The 16002-nt window shown below is 44.4% G+C and overlaps 2 protein-coding genes and 1 non-coding gene across 6 annotated transcripts in view; 2 read left to right on the top strand and 1 right to left on the bottom strand.

Moving 5' to 3' along the window:
* Positions 1–16002, bottom strand: part of nkain3 (sodium/potassium transporting ATPase interacting 3) — a 492740-nt gene that overhangs the window by 190298 nt on the left and 286440 nt on the right. The gene's annotated exons all lie outside the window — the stretch shown is intronic.
* The window catches only part of LOC116972622 (gamma-glutamyl hydrolase-like), a 71630-nt gene that overhangs the window by 29332 nt on the left and 26296 nt on the right, over positions 1–16002 (top strand). The window contains exons 2-3 of the mRNA XM_033020437.1: positions 12966–13039; positions 15786–15870. Coding sequence (XP_032876328.1) covers positions 12966–13039; positions 15786–15870 — 159 coding nt within the window. The remainder of the gene's footprint in view (positions 1–12965; positions 13040–15785; positions 15871–16002) is intronic.
* On the top strand, positions 8419–8522 carry LOC116972625. Its single transcript, XR_004411833.1, has one exon. It is a non-coding gene; the product is annotated as a U6 spliceosomal RNA (small nuclear RNA).

Genomic DNA, 16002 nt, shown 5'->3' with positions numbered 1-16002 from the left:
TTGCATTGGATCCACAAAAAAAAAACCTTGAATAGGCTTGAGGTATATGGAAATCAAAGTTCTGACACTACAAGTATCTGTACAACTTCACTCCATGGACATAAGCAGAATCTTAATTGTCCAGATGTGAATAGCATTGTTCTTCCTTGGAAAGATACCTTGATGCCTACTCAGTTGCTGATCTCCATTCATCCTATGTTGACTATATTGCATCAACACTATTTAGAGAGTGAGCAAAAGAGGTTTACAAGAATGATCGCATGAATCATTGGGTTAATGTATGAGGAGCGTTCAAAGTCTCTGGGCCTGCACTCGCTGGAGTTTTAGAAAGATGAGGGGGTGGGGGCCTCATTGAAACCTACTGGATAATGAAAGGTCTAGATGGAGTGGATACGGAAAGGATGTTTCCAGTAATGAGAGAGTCTAGAGCCAGAAGCCACACCCTCAGAATAATAATCTGAGTGTGGTGAATCGGGAATTCATTGCCAGCTGTGGAGGCCAAATCATTGGGTATTTTTAAAGCAGAGATTGATAGATTCTTGGTCCAAGGAGAGATAGCTGAATGGATAGAAAATTGGTTTAATGGAAGGAAGCAGAGGGTGATGGTGTTAGATTGCTTCTCAGACTGATTTGGATGAGAACATACACGTCAAGATTAGCAAGTTTGCAGATGATAGAAAAGTGGGTGGTTTTGCAGATAGTGAAGATGGTTGTGAACATTTGCAGCAGGATCTTGATCGATTGGCCAGATGGGCTGAGGAACGGTTGATGGAATTTAATACAATGTGAGATGTTACAGTTTGGGAAGTCTAACATGGGCAGGATCTACACCGTGAATGGTAGGGTTCTGGGGAGTGTTGTAGAGCAGAGAGATCTCGTAGTGCAGGTGCATGGTTCCTTGAATGTTAAGTAGCAGGTAGATAGGGTGGTCAAAAAGGCGTTTGGCATATTGGCCTTCATCAGTCTGAATATTAAGTTTAGAAGGCATGTTGCAGTTGTATAATACGTTGGTGAGGCCACATCTAGAGTATTGTGTTCAGTTCTGGGTACCATGTTATAGAAAATATGTTGTCAAGCTGGAAAGGTTACAGATACATTTTACAAGGATGTTGCTAGGGCTAGAGGATCTGAGCTACAGGGAGAAGTTGAGTACCCTATTACCAAGGAACAGAGTACTCTGTGACTCTATTCCTTGGAGCGCAGGAGGATGAGGGGTGATCTTATTGTGGTGTATAATCAGAATCAGAATAGTACCTTATTTGCCAAGTATGTTTTGCAACATACGAGGAATTTCATTGGCCACGTCAGTCATACAAATAAAAGGCAACAGATCACCCAAAACACATTTTAACATGAACATCCATCACAGTGACTCCTACACATTCCTCACTGCGATGAAAGGCGAAATAAAGTTCAAGTCTCTTCCCTTTGCTCTCCCGCGGTCTGGGGCCTCGAGCCCTCCGTTGACAGGACGATTTTGACTCCCGTAGCCAGCACTCCGCGTCGAGGCGATCAGCTCCTGCATCAGGGGGGGATGTCAGCTCCCCCGTGCTGGAAGTTCGAACCTCGCATCTGGGCTGGTTAAACCTTCCGCGACATTGGAGCTCATGACGGCCTCTCCCGAGACTGCGAGCTCTTGATGGTAAGTCCGCAGGCCACAGTTGGAGCGATCCCAGGCAAGGGATCGGCTCCGATGTTAAGTCCGCGCCCCTCGGTAGGGCTCGCGATAGTCCGAGGAGGCCTCCAGCTCCATCGATGGAAGCCCGCAGAGCACCCGGAGAATGCGATGCGAAAATCAATTGCATCTCCGGCAAGGTAAGAACCTGAAAAAAGGGTTTCCCCTGATCCCCTCCCCCTCCCCCCACATAAGACAAACTGGAGAACATTAAAACAAACACTAATTTTTTTTTTAAAAAGGTGGTAATAATCATGAGAGGAATAGATTGGGTAGATGCACAGAGTCTCTTGCCCAGAGTAGGTGAATCAAGAGCCAGAGGACAGAAGTTTAAGGTGAAGGGGAAAAGATTTTATAGGAATCTGATGGGTAACTTTTTCACAAAAAGGATGGTGGGTGTATTGAACAAGCTGCCAGAGGAGGTAGTTGAGGCAGGGACTATCCCAACATTTAAGTAACAGTTTGACGGATACATGGATCGGAGGTTTGGAGGGGTGTGGACCAAACGCAGGCAGGTGGGACTAGTGCAGCTGGGACATGTTGGCCGGTGTGGGCAAGTTGGGCCGAAGGGCGTGTTTCCACACTGTATCACTCTATGATTAGTAAGGATGTCAAAGGTTACGTGGAAAAGGCAGGACGATGGAGTTGTGAAAAATAGATGAGCCTTGATTGAATGGCAGAGTAGACTCGATAGGCTGAATGACCAAATTCCACATCTATGTTTTATGGTCTTATTAAGACCATGTATCACAGGACTGGTTTTACTGATCACAATGAACAAGAATGTGAGAATTCATCATTGCTTCAAATATTGGGTCGTAGATACTTGTTTATTACTCTGTATTTATGTTGGTTTGTCATTTAGCAACTTGTGCAAACATCATTCGTAACGTTGGATAAAAGTGGCAGGAAATAACCACAGTAGTTGAGAAGTCCTAAAGAGGACACCAACTCTGAGATGTTTTGAATTACGTGTAACCAACACTACTTTCATTTTGTCACCAACTGTGTGGAAACTTTCAACTTTTCTTGTAATCAAGCCAGATTACATTTGAGGCAGCAAAGATGCACTTGTCTTTCATTAGTTAATTTCTGCTTTTCAGAATCATTGAAATGTGCCTTTTAGATTCCTCTTGTGTTCCGGGTCTGTCCTTTCAGTCATAATGGGCCTGTCCCACTTTGGCGATTTTTTAGCGGACTGCCGCCGACTGTCAAGTTGCCGGCAGTCGCCTGAAAAACTGGCAACTGGAATGGCGACTGTCAGAGTGGAACGAACACACACACACACACACACACACACACACACACACACACACACACACACACACACACAGAGCTTCATTCACCAGCTGTTAGGCAGACGGGGGACAGGGCAAGTGGGGGGAGCGCTGTCTGAAATATTCGCATGGTGCAAAGGTGCAAAGCCAAGGTGAAACAGGCACACACTGCGATGAAACATAGAAAATAGGTGCAGGAGTAGGCCATTCGGCCCTTCGAGCCTGCACCACCATTCAATATGATCATGGCTGATCATCCAACTCAGTATCCTGTACCTGAACAGAAGGTTTGCGCTGTAAAAAGACGGCTAAAGCACAGTGTACCGCAGGTCCTTTAAAAGAGGGGGTGGGGGGGGTAGAGGGGGGAGAAGGAGTGGAGACAACTTTTAAGAAGCCAGAGATACACGGCTGTGAAGCTCGGCGGACATTTAACATTACCATATAACCATATACCAATTACAGCATGGAAACAGGCCATCTCGGCCCTTCTAGTCCGAACACTTATTCTCACCTAGTCCCATCTACCTGCACTCAGACCATAACCCTCCATTCCTTTCCCATCCATATAACTATCCAATTTATTTTTAAATGATAAAATCGAACCTGCCTCCACCACTTCCACTGGAAGCTCATTCCACACAGCTACCACTCTGAATAAAGAAGTTCCCCCTCATGTTACCCCTAAACCTTTGTCCCTTAATTATCAAATCATGTCCTCTTGTATGAATCTTCCCTACTCTCAATGGAAAAAGCTTATCCACATCAACTCTGTCTATCCCTCTCATACTTTTAAAGTCCTCTATCGTCCCCCCTTAACCTTCTGCGCTCCAAAGAATAAAGACCTATCTTGTTCAACCTTTCTCTGTAACTTAGGTGCTGAAACCCAGGCAACTTCTAGTAAATCTCCTCTGTACTCTCTCTATTTTGTTGACATCTATCCTATAATTTGGCGACCAGAATTGTACACCATATTCCAGAATTTGCCTCACCAATACCTTGTACAAATTTAACATTACATCCCAACTTCTATACTCAATGCTCTGATTTATAAAGGCCAGCACACCAAAAGCTTTCTTTACCACCCTATCTACATGAGATTCTACCTTCAGACAACTAATCACAGTTATTCCTAGATCCCTTTGTTCACAATTCCACAATTCGCTACCATTTACCATGTACCTCCTATTTTAATTTGTCCTGCCAAGATGTAGCACCTCACACTTATCAGCATTAAACTCCATCTGCCATCTTTCAGCCCACTCTTCCAAATGGCCTAAATCTCTCTGTAGACTTTGAAAATCTACTTCATTATCCACAACACCACCTATCTTAGTATCATCTGCATACTTACTAATCCAATTTACCACACCATCATCCAGATCATTGATGTATATGACAAACATCAGTGGACCCAACACAGATCACTGAGGCACCTCACTAGTCACCGGCCTCCAAACAACGACAGGTTATCCTTGTTTCTGAAAACGACTTACTTTTGTTTCCCCAATGAGCCCATGAAATTCACCGGTCAGCATCGGCTACAACCTACATGAACCTCCGAGAACCTTCGACCTCCTGGCAACCCATTAGGACCTCCTGGTGACCCACCTACTGTTCGGAAATTCTCGCTACTCTCCATGGCGGTTTCGTTCTAGTCGCCGTTAATTTTTCAACATGTTGAAGAATTCATGGCGACCATAATGAGGCCGCGACTAGTTCCCAAACTATCCATTGTTCCCTGGAAAATGTGCACAGCTGACACTATCCCAAATAAAAGTCTGTTTTGTTGGTACAGTCCTAGGTGTGCATTGATCACGAGTATTCCTCTGAACTTTTGTCAAAGCTGATATAACATGTTAAGAGTTGTGAAGTTCTAAGTAAGCAAACCATTAGGTAGAGGTGAAAGGAAGCTATCAGCTTTGTTTCTCTGATTGTTATCTTTCAATCTCCAGAGATGCTCATAGACAATAGGTGCAGGAGTCGGCCATTCGGCCCTTCGAGCCAGCACCGTCATTCACTGTAATCATGGCTGAATATCCACAATCATTAGCTCGTTCCTGCCTACTCCCCATATCCCTTGACTCCGTTATCTTTAAGAGCTCTATCTAACTCTTTCTAGAAAGCATCCAGAGAATTGGCCTCCACAGCCTTCTGAGCAAAGAATTCCACAGATTCACAACTCTCTGGGTGAAAATATTTTTTCTCATCTCTGTTCTAAATGGCCTATCCCTTATTCTTAAACTGTGGCCCCTGGTTCTGGACTCCCCCAACATCGGGAACATGTTTCCTGCTTCTAGCGTGCCCAATACCTTAATAATCTTAATAAGATCCCTTTTCTTCTTTCTAAATTACAGTGCTTACAAGCCCAGTCGCTCCATTCTATCAACATATAACAGTCCCACTATCCCGGGAAATAACCTCGTGAACCTACGCGCTGCACTCCCTCAACAGCAAGAATGTCCTTCCTCAAATTTGGAGACCAAAACTGCACACAATGCTCCAGGGCCCTGTACAACTGCAGAAGGACCTATTTGCTCCTATACTCAATTCCTTTGTTATGAAGGCCATTAGCTTTCTTCACTGCCTGCTGTACCAGTATGCTTACTTTTAGTGACTGATGAACAAGGACCCTCAGATCTCGTTGTACTTCCCCTTTTCCCAACTTTACACCATTCAGATAATAATCCATCTTCCTGTTTTTGTCACCAAGGTGGATAACCTCACATTTATCACGACTCCAACTGGTCCAGAACGCAGCCGCCCGACTCATCACCCACACCAAATCCTGGCATCACATCACTCCAGTCCTCAAACAACTTCACTGGCTTCCCATCTCCCACCGGATCACCTACAAAATCCTGATCCTCACCTACAAAGCCCTCCACCATCTGGCCCCCCCATATCTCACTGACCTCCTCTTCCCCTACCAACCCTCACGGTCCCTCAGATCCACATCAGCCGGTCTCCTCTCCATCCACAAGTCCAACCTCCGCAGTTTTGGGGACAGAGCCTTCTCCAGGGCAGCTCCCAGGCTCTGGAACTCCCTCCCCCAACTGATCCGCAATTCCGTGTCCCTCACCATCTTCCAGTCCCGCCTCAAGACCCATCTCTTCACCTCTGCCTATCCTTAGCCCCACGTCCCCCTCCCTTTTCATCTGTGCATTAATTGCCTCATATTGTGTTTTGAATTGTATTCTGTCTTTACTTTGTGTACTAGTCATGTCTCTACTATTTATTTCATTCCCCTTACATGTTTTTCCTCTACCTGCTAAATTTTTGTAAGGTGTCCTTGAGACTCTTGAAAGGCGCCCATAAATAACATTTATTATTATTATTATTATTATTTATCCACATTAAACTGTATCTGCCATGCATCTGCCCACTCACCCAACCTATCCAAGTCATCCTGTATCCTCATAGCATCGTCCTCACAGTTTACATTGCCACCTAGCTTTGAGTCATCTGCAGATTTGCTAATGTTACTTTTAATCACTTCATCTAAATCATTAATGTATATTGTAAACAGCTGCAGTCCCAGCACCGAGCCTTGCGGTAACCCACTAGTCACTGCCTGCCATTCTGAAAGGGACCCGTTGATCCCTACTCTTTGTTTCCTGTCTGCCAACCAATTTTCTATCCAAGTCAGTACCCTACCCCCAATACCATGTGCTCTAATTTGTCCACTAATCTCCTATGTGGGACCTTATCAAAGGCTTTCTGAAAGTCCAGGTACACTACATCCACTGGCTCTCCCTTGTCCATTTTCCTAGTTACATCCTCAAAAAATTCCAGAAGATTAGTCAAGCATGATTCCACTTCGTAAATCCATGCCCACTCGAACCGATCCTGTTATTGCTATCGAAATGTGCCGCAATTTCATCTTTTATAATTGACTCTAGCATCTTCCCCATTACCGATGTCAGGCTAACTGGTCTATAATTCCCTGTTTTCTCTCTCTCTCTTTTCTTAAAAAGTGGGATAACATTAGCTACCCTCCAATCCACAGTAACTGATCCTGAATCTATAGAACGTTGGAAAATTATCACCAATGCGACCACGATATCTAGAGTCACTTCCTTCAGTACACTGGGATGGAGACCATCAGGCCCTGTGGATTTATCAGCCTTCAGTCCCATCACCATTACCTACCCAACACCATTGCCTGCCTAAGTCACTTCATGGTGCCTTCTAACTTCACTGCAGGAACAAGTTGAGACAACAACCTTTCTCTCATTGGCATCAAGACAAAGAAGACAGTGATTGACTTTAGGAAACAAAGTGGTACACATACCCTGATATGCATTGACGGCACCCAATGGACATGGTTGAAAGCTTCAAATTCCTAGGAGTAAATATCACCATCAACGTGTCCTGAATCACTCATATTAGACCACCCATATGGGGAGAAGGCAGGAGAATGGGGTTGAGAGGGAAAGATAGATCAGCCATGGTTGAATGGCGGAGTAGACTTGATGGGCCAAATGGCCTAATTATGCTCCGAGAACGTATATGTACTTATGAAGCAATGGTCAAGAAAGCAAACCAATGCCTCTACTTCCTTAGAAAGCTTGGGAAGGATGTCCCCAACAATTCTCACTAACTTCTACAGATGTGCATCAGAAAGCGTTTTATCGGGATGCATCACCACATGGTTTGGGAACAGCTCCATCCAAGGCAGCAAGTAATTGCAGAGAATTGTGGACGCAGCCCATACCATCACACAAACCAACCTCCCTTCCATTGACTTTTTTCATTCCATTTAGACCTCATGCTGCCTCGGCAAGGCCACCAGCATAATCAAGGGCAAATCGCTCCCCAGCCACTCTTCTCCCCTCTCCCCTCTCCCATCAAGCAAGAGGTATAGAAGTGTGAAAATGCACATGTCCAGATTCAGGGACAGTTTTTCCCCAGCTGCTATCAGGTGACAGTACCATCCTACCAACAACTAGAGATCAGTCCTGAGCTACTATCTACCTCATTGGAGACCCTCAGATTATGTTTAATCGGACTTTACTGGATTTTATCTTGTTCTAAATGTTATTCCCTTTATCATGCATCTGTACACTGTGGATGGCTCGATTGGAATAATGTGTTGTCTTTCCACGAACTGCTTAGCACGCAACAAAAGCTTTTCACTGTACCTCACAATAGACTAAAACTAATTAGAGCAGCTCACTCAGAAAGTAATCACAAAATTACTGCATACTCTTCAGGCACAGTAGTCAGTTTCTTCACGCTCCTCCCTCTTTTAGCTAGTTCTGGCTTTCCAAATGCAAACTCTACCCAGAGCAATCAGCAGAGCACACTTTGCTTTATTTTCTCTATTTCTCTCTAACTTCACTTATCCTGATCACCTTGATCCAATCCCCATCATAGGTATAAAGAATAGCATGCAACCCCTTGTACCACATTGTAGTCAAATGTTAGCCAATGTTGCTTAAATACCTGCCTACAATCACTGAAACAGCAGCTTCGGCAGCACATATACTAAAATTGGAAAGATACAGAGAAGATTAGCATGGCCCCTGCGCAAGGACGACACGCAAATTCGTGAAGCGTTCCATATTTTTCTCCCTCACCATAACGGGGAAAAAATTGGCCATCAGGTGTGAGGTGCTTTCGAGGCGGCTGTACTTGGCGCAAGTGTGGCCTGTCCCTCCCTCCTACGCCACTGGGGTCACCCAGGCCGTCTTCCAGTTCATCTGGGGATCGAGGATGGACCGGGTGCGACGGGCCTCAATGCACAAGTCGGCAGACAACGGGGGTAAAAGCGTGCCCAACGTCGCCCTCACCCTGATGGCCACCTTCGTGTGTGGCTGCATCAAGCTGAGCGTCGAGCCAAGGCACGTGGGCACCAAGTGTCTCTACCTGCTGAGGTTCTACCTGTCCACGGTGTTGCGAAGGATGGGCCTGGCACAGATGCCACGCAATGTACCAGTCAGCTGGACATTGCCGCACCATCTGTCATTTGTGGAAAGGTCCTTCCGGACCAACACCTTTGACCACAAGTCCATCGGGCAGTGGTCAGCACGGAACGTCCTGCAGGCACTGCAGGGAAATGACTCCATGGATCCTGTGGCGTGGATCCCAGAGTAGACTGCCCAGCTTGTCTGGCAAAATGCCTCATCGCCAGAACTCACCAACAAGCACCAAGACCTGGCTTGGCTGGCGGTGAGGGGAGGCCTCCCAGTCAGATCCTTCCTGCACCATCGGAACCTCACTACCAGCGCACGCTGCCCACGGGACGGCTGCTATGGAGAGGAGACGGTTGCCCACCTCTTTGCAGAATGTGGATTCGCAAAGAGAGTCTGGAGAGGTCTGCGAGGGTCCCTGTCACGGTTTATTCCGAACAGCTCCGTCACAGAGGACTCTGTGATTTACGAACTGTTCCCAGGGATGCATTCAGAGACTGACATCGAGCGCTGCTGGAAAGTCATCAACTCAGTAAAAGACGCTCTTTGGTCTGCCCGAGCATTGTTGACCACCCAGCAGAGCGAGATGTCCGTCGGGGAATGGTGCCGACTGGCCCACTGCAGACTGCAGGAGTACATGCTGAGGGATGCACTGAAGCTCGGTGCAGCCAACGCCAAGGCTCAGTGGGGGAGGACCACAGTCTAGGTTTCTTCCGCTGCTGGACATGGAGGGCAGGGTGTGGTGGAGATGCCCTCAAAATAAGGGAAGGGATTCCACGCCAGTGGACCACACGAGTGGCAAGGGTGGGAGATAAATTTGTGTAAGCAGTATTGAATGTATGTATAGCCTTAGAGAATGTTGGATGGTGATTTGTAAGGCTCATGTATTGCATATATTTATTTCTCGAATAAAGAATATTTTTAAATTTAAAAAAATATCAGAGTCACATTATCCATAGTAGTTGAGAAGTCCTAAGGAGGCCATCAACTCTGAGATGTTTGGATTATGTGTTTCCAACACTGCAACTTCTCAACTATTGTGGTTCAATTTCCACTGAACCTCCTTTTAGTGCATACAAATGTACAGAAACGTTCAGTAGAATTCTGACAGTACAAGCAATAGCATCCTTCTAGGTCACCACCTTTTAAATTTGTTAATGTATGATAGTCTTTCAATTCTTTCTATTCTGGTGGGCTTTGTACTATTTTAATTTTTCTTTCCTTTCTGAATGTGTTGGCATTCATTCCTTCTGTCGTGCTGCTGCAACGATAACATCTCCCCTTCAAATAGATCTATTATTTTCCCAACGATGCCAGAAAGTTAGGCCTCAAAGTATTAAAAGGCTTGATAATGTTTCAAATCCTGTGTCTGTTCCTGTGCTGTCACAGTTGCTCAGCCAATGTTACATGTCTACTCAGTGGCGGACTGGGTCTAAAAATATTGGTTGCCAGGAGACAAAGGAGGCCCACTTCATCAGGGGCCGACTTGATATAGGAGGCCCACTTGCCATCGGGCAAGCTGACACCCTGGCCAGTCCGCCACTGTGTCTACTTGAAATGCATTTTCTTATCCCAGAGCATCCTCCTTTGAATGTGACAACACTGAAACAACACTTCCAAATACAGTATGTGTAGGAAAGAATTGCAGACGCTGGTTTGAATCGAAGGTAGACACAAAATGCTGGAGTAACTCAGCGAAACAGGCAGCATCTCTGGAGAGAAGGAATGGGTGACGTTTCGGGTCGAGACTGCAGGGGAGTGGGCAGAACAGAGATAGAATGTAGTCAGAGCAGTAAAACTGGTGGGAGAACTTGGGATTGTGAGAGAGAGAGAGAGAGGGAAAGCAAGGTGCTATTTGAAGTTAGAGGTCAATGTTCATACCGCTGGGGTGTAAGCCGCCCAAGCGAAATATGAGGCGCTGTTCCTCCATTTTGCGCTGGGCCTCACTCTGACAATGGAGGTTGATCCTTCAACTCCTCCCACTTCCTCAAAATCCAAGGCGTTGCTATGGGCACTCGCATGGGCCCCAGCTATGCCCGCGTCTTTGTAGGGTATGTCGAACAATTACTGTTCCAGGCATACACCTGCCCTATCTCTGAAATCTGCCTCCGCTACATTGACGACTGCATCGATGCTACCTCCTTCACCCATGCAGAACTCACTGACTTCATCAACTTCACGACTAATTTCCATCCTGCACTCAAATTCACTGGGACCATCTCCGACATCTCCCTACCGTTTCTAGATTTCACTGTCTCCATCACAGGAGACATCTATTACAAACCCACTGATCCCCATAGCTAACTAGACTACACTTCTTCCCACCCCGCTTCCTGTAAAGACTCTATCCCCTATTCCCAATTCCTCCATCTATGCCGCATTGGCGCCCAGGATGAGGTTTTCCATACCAGGTCATCGGAGATGTCCTCATTCTTTAGGAAATGGGGGTTTCTCTCTTCCATTATAGATGAAACTCTCACTAGGGTCTCCTCGATATCCTGCAGATCCGCTCTCGCTCCCCCTCCCACTCGTAACAAGGACAGAGCCTCCCTTGTCCTCAGCTTCCACCCTATCAGCCGTCACATACAGCATATAATCCTCCAACATTTTCGCCAGCTCCAACAGGATCCCACTGCTGGCCACATCTTCCCATCTCCACCTCTTTCTGCTTTCTGCAGTGACCATTCCCTCCGCAACTCCATGATCAACCATCACCTTCCCAGGTACTTTCCCCTGCAACTGCGGGAGATGCAACACCCGTCCCTTTACTGCCCTCCTCGACCATCCAAGAACCCCAACAGTCTTTCCAGGTGAGACAGAGGTTCACTTGCACCTCTTCCAACCTCATCTACTGTATCTGCTGTTCCTGGTGTCAACTCCTGTACATCGGCAAGACCAAGCCCAGGCTCGGCGATCATTTCGCTGAACGCCTCCGCTCAGTCCGCATTAACCTACCTGATCTCCCGGTTGCTCAGCATTTTAACTCCCCCTCCCATTCCCAATCTGACCTTTCTGTCCTGGGCCTCCTCCATAGTCGGAGTGAAGTCCATCACAAATTGGAGGAACAGCACCTCATATTTTGCTTAGGTAGCTTACACCCCAGCGGTATGAACATTGACTTCTCTAACTTCCAAATATGTATTACAATCACAGTTAACAGCAATCTGCAAAGTAATTTGCAGCAAAAAAAATATTCCACCCTTTCAACACACTCAATATATAACAAAATGGAACTATTGAAAAAATATGAATTATAGATAATGGTCACCATGACATAGCTGATGCAAGGACAAAGGTACAAGCCAATGAAATTCATCGGGGTGTCAGTAAATCATGCTGCTCCTGAGGAAAGAAATCTCAACATCGCATAAAAGGAACTTGGAACCTGACTAAATGGGCAAACATATTTGTATCTCATTGCCGATGATCATTGGTTTCTTCATTGATACTTAAAAGAGGATGGGCCTTAAAGTTAATGTTTAGTAGGTAAATGTCCTTGATCAAACTGTCCCAGCTGTACAATGCTATTCTGGGTGATCAAGGTCCAGATGAGATCCTGCAAAATGTAGACCATTTCCTATATTGTGTGAGCACTTCTCAGCAAAAGTAGATATTTACTATAAAAACGCACCACCGTATTTAATGTGATTAAGAAGAAAACACGAGGGAATCATGGAGCACAAATCAATAGGAGCAATTACTGATAACAGGAGCAAGAGTCTGCTGCCTATTAGCCATATTGATCTCATTCATGACCCCATGCACTTCATAGTTTGTGCAGTTAAATTGGGCAGCTAGATTGGGCTTTTCTTATGCTTCAGGAGAAAACTATGAAAGTACTGAATATCCATGTGTTGTCAGCATAATTGGGTGATTATAGTAATGCTAGCCAGGGCGTAAGAGTTCAGGCTGAGAGAACCTTGACAAGTTCAAACACTTACATTTAAGCTTGAGTTGAGCTACATCTGATTGCAGCATTCAGTGCAACTCCTTATTACGGCTTTTTTTTGTTGAATCCTGGTTAATATATAGATGTCTACGTATAAATCTGGTTAGCAGGATAATGCTAAGGATAAGTGAAAGCAGCATAAGTGAGGGCAGTACTCTTCTGTTTCTCTTTGTTCCCTGAAAACACATGACAGTTATTTACAGGTATTTAGTTCTTTGAATTTCCAGCAGAATAGTTACAAAAGGTTGTCAATGTGCCATGGTAACTGACCGATCAGAGGCATTCACAGTACTGTTATTGTTTACAGATAGTGCAATATTTACAGCTGAATAAATAAGCACTGTCCCTGGAATAACTGGCTTTGAACCGAAGTTCAAAGCTATTTTTCACTCCTTAATGATGGCAGCATACTAAGTTAAGTTACGTTGCACTTTCTCCAAAATGGCAAAGTTGGAGAAAATACATCCTAATTTGCAGCTCAAACTGGTGCGATGGCCTCCATTGGGCTCAAGAAGCCTGAACTAACAATTTAGAGAGCATCAATTTAATTCCTGCCACACTAATTTAAGATTACAATTTAAAGCACCATCTGAAAATAAGGTAACATGATAAAAAAACAGTGGGTTATTTAAAAAAAATTATGCAGCGCATAAATTTATCCAAATATCTCTATGCACACCATGTTGCTTGGCTGTTAATTGTGAAATGACCTTGCTAGTCACAGTGTTGCGGGAAGGAAAAGGAAGCAGAGATTGGAATAACAACTCCCCTGCAGCCCAGACACTTGATCAGGACACAAAAGATTCATTCTGCCCAAATGAGCTTGGAAACATGTCCTTTACTAACATTTGGGGATTGCTGCCAAAAATCTGCAGAACTGAACCACAAACTAGTCAAGCAACAACCTAAAATAATAACACTTCCTTATCAGCATTGTGTACCAGATTCCTTAATTATCCTGAATGTTCGGTTCCGGCGTGAAATCACAGAGCTTTGAAATCTTCACGTAATCACTCACGTGACTCCAAAGTAAAATAGTAAGATTAAACGTGAACTTACCAGTTTGAAGTTTGATCTTGATTTTATGAGGAGTTACGATGAGCGATTACGTGCCCACCGCTCCCACCCTCATATTATCAAGGTCATATGGTAATTCCAGTTCTCTTACTATGTTTATGGTCAACTACTTGTTTCTGTGATTCCACACCGCTGCTTTGAAGTATGACGCGCCAAGGAGGATGACGGCCTTCTTCACGTAATCGCTCATCGTAACTCCTCATAAAATCAAGATCAAACTTCAAACTGGTAAGTTCTCGTTTAATCTTACTATTAAAGATGATTTAAACACCAGACTGTGTCTGTACAGCTGTTTACACTTGGTCCATATCCCTCCAAACCTGTTCTATCCAGGTACATGTCTAACTGATTCTTAAATGATGGGATAGTCCCAGCCTCAACTACCTCCCCTGCCAGCTTGTTCCCTACACCCACCACCTTTTGTGTGAAAAAGTTACCCCTCGGATTCCTATTAAATCTTTTCCCCTTCACCTTGAACCTATGTCCTCTGGTCCTCGATCCCCCTACTCTGGGCAAGAGACTGTGCACCTACCTGATCTAGTCCTCTCATGATTTTGTACACCTCCTGCGCTCCGTGGAATAGGGACCCAACCTACTCAACCTCTCCCTATTGCTCCCACCCTCTAGTCCTGGCAACATCCTCGTAAATCTTTTCTGACCCTTTCAAGCTTAACAATATCTTTCCCATAACATGATGCACAATAACTGAACACAATATTCTAAATTCGGTCACCAATGTCTTATACAACTGCAACATGACCTCCCAATTTACCTTGTGTTATACATTGCATGACAACCCCCAATTTTTCTTCACTACTAACTACTTTTGATTGACGGAGGCAAAGGTTTTTGTAAGGTTGACAAAGGCTGCATAGTGATTAGTGTTATTCTCTGCACCGTTTTTGAACTTCTAGCGCAGTAATGTTCCATTATACTTTTTGATGAGCAAAATCCACATGATCTAGGTAGGAGCTGTTTAGCAACTAGTCGAGGTGGTTAGGGTAAATCTTTACAATGACATTTGCTGTGGCAGATTGCAGAGGGATCCTGTAATTACCTCAGTCCTCCTTGTATCTTTTTCTTAAAGATGATCACAATTACAGGATCTCTGAGGCCTTTTTCCATGCACTTCTCTTTGCAGATGAGCGAGATGAGGAAATGATTTTTGCATCAGTAGTCCTCTGCCAAGTTTTAACATTTTTTTCTGCTTTGGAAGTCTTATTATTTTTAATTGGCTGAATCAACTTTCCAACCTCCTGCCAGACTGGGATGGCACCAAGATTGCAATGGATATTTAGTTGTAGAATTGAGCAATCACATTCGTCAAAGATAAGGCCTCAGTTGAGAAGGTTATCCATGTGTTTCTTCCAGTGGGATGTAACTGTTCTTCCGTCTTTGATATGGTCTTCTCTGTTCGTAGTTCTCAATGACATGAGTCCTTTTTGTCAACGATGATCTTGAGAGCACTGAAAAATCTGCATGAATTTTGCCTAATTTCTGGATTCAATGGTCTTTCTACATGCTATCTAATCTTTAGGTCACATTTTATTTATTGGTGCTCAGCCTTTAGCTGCATCTACAGCTATGTTTTTATTTCCATTGGAACGTGGTGTTTTTTTTAATCCACAATACCTTTCATTAATAATAATTTACATCCTGAATCAAACTACTCTTCCTGATGTTTTCTGTTTGGGCAGCCAAGAGCCAACTATTTACATCAGACTTCAGGGCACAACAAGCACTATGAATCTATTCTGCTTCCTGCTAGTTGGGGGATGTCAAGCTGCTCTTGAGTTATTGACGGAATGAACCAATTTTTTCTTGAAACAATGATTACTGTACCCAGCGCCATCTTGGGGGCTTGTTTGATAGACTTTTTCTCCATCTTCATTTAGGGTGCTCTTTCCTGGAGGTGAAAGTTCTGTTCAAGAATCCAGATATTCTGAGATTGCAGCCATCTTTTATAATCTTGCGCGACAGGTAACTTTACAGTACACACAAAGTGAAGATAAATGTATTAAAAATACATAAGAAATAGAGGAATTCTTCAAGAAGAAATTGCACATTTTATCTACCGAGGAATTCTTCAAAGTCATTGTAAAGAACATTAAA

Source organism: Amblyraja radiata, chromosome 4 (genome assembly GCF_010909765.2).
Source record: "Amblyraja radiata isolate CabotCenter1 chromosome 4, sAmbRad1.1.pri, whole genome shotgun sequence".
Lineage (NCBI taxonomy): Eukaryota > Metazoa > Chordata > Chondrichthyes > Rajiformes > Rajidae > Amblyraja > Amblyraja radiata.
Note: the sequence above shows the minus strand (reverse complement) of the source record. Positions and strands in the feature narration are given on the sequence as shown.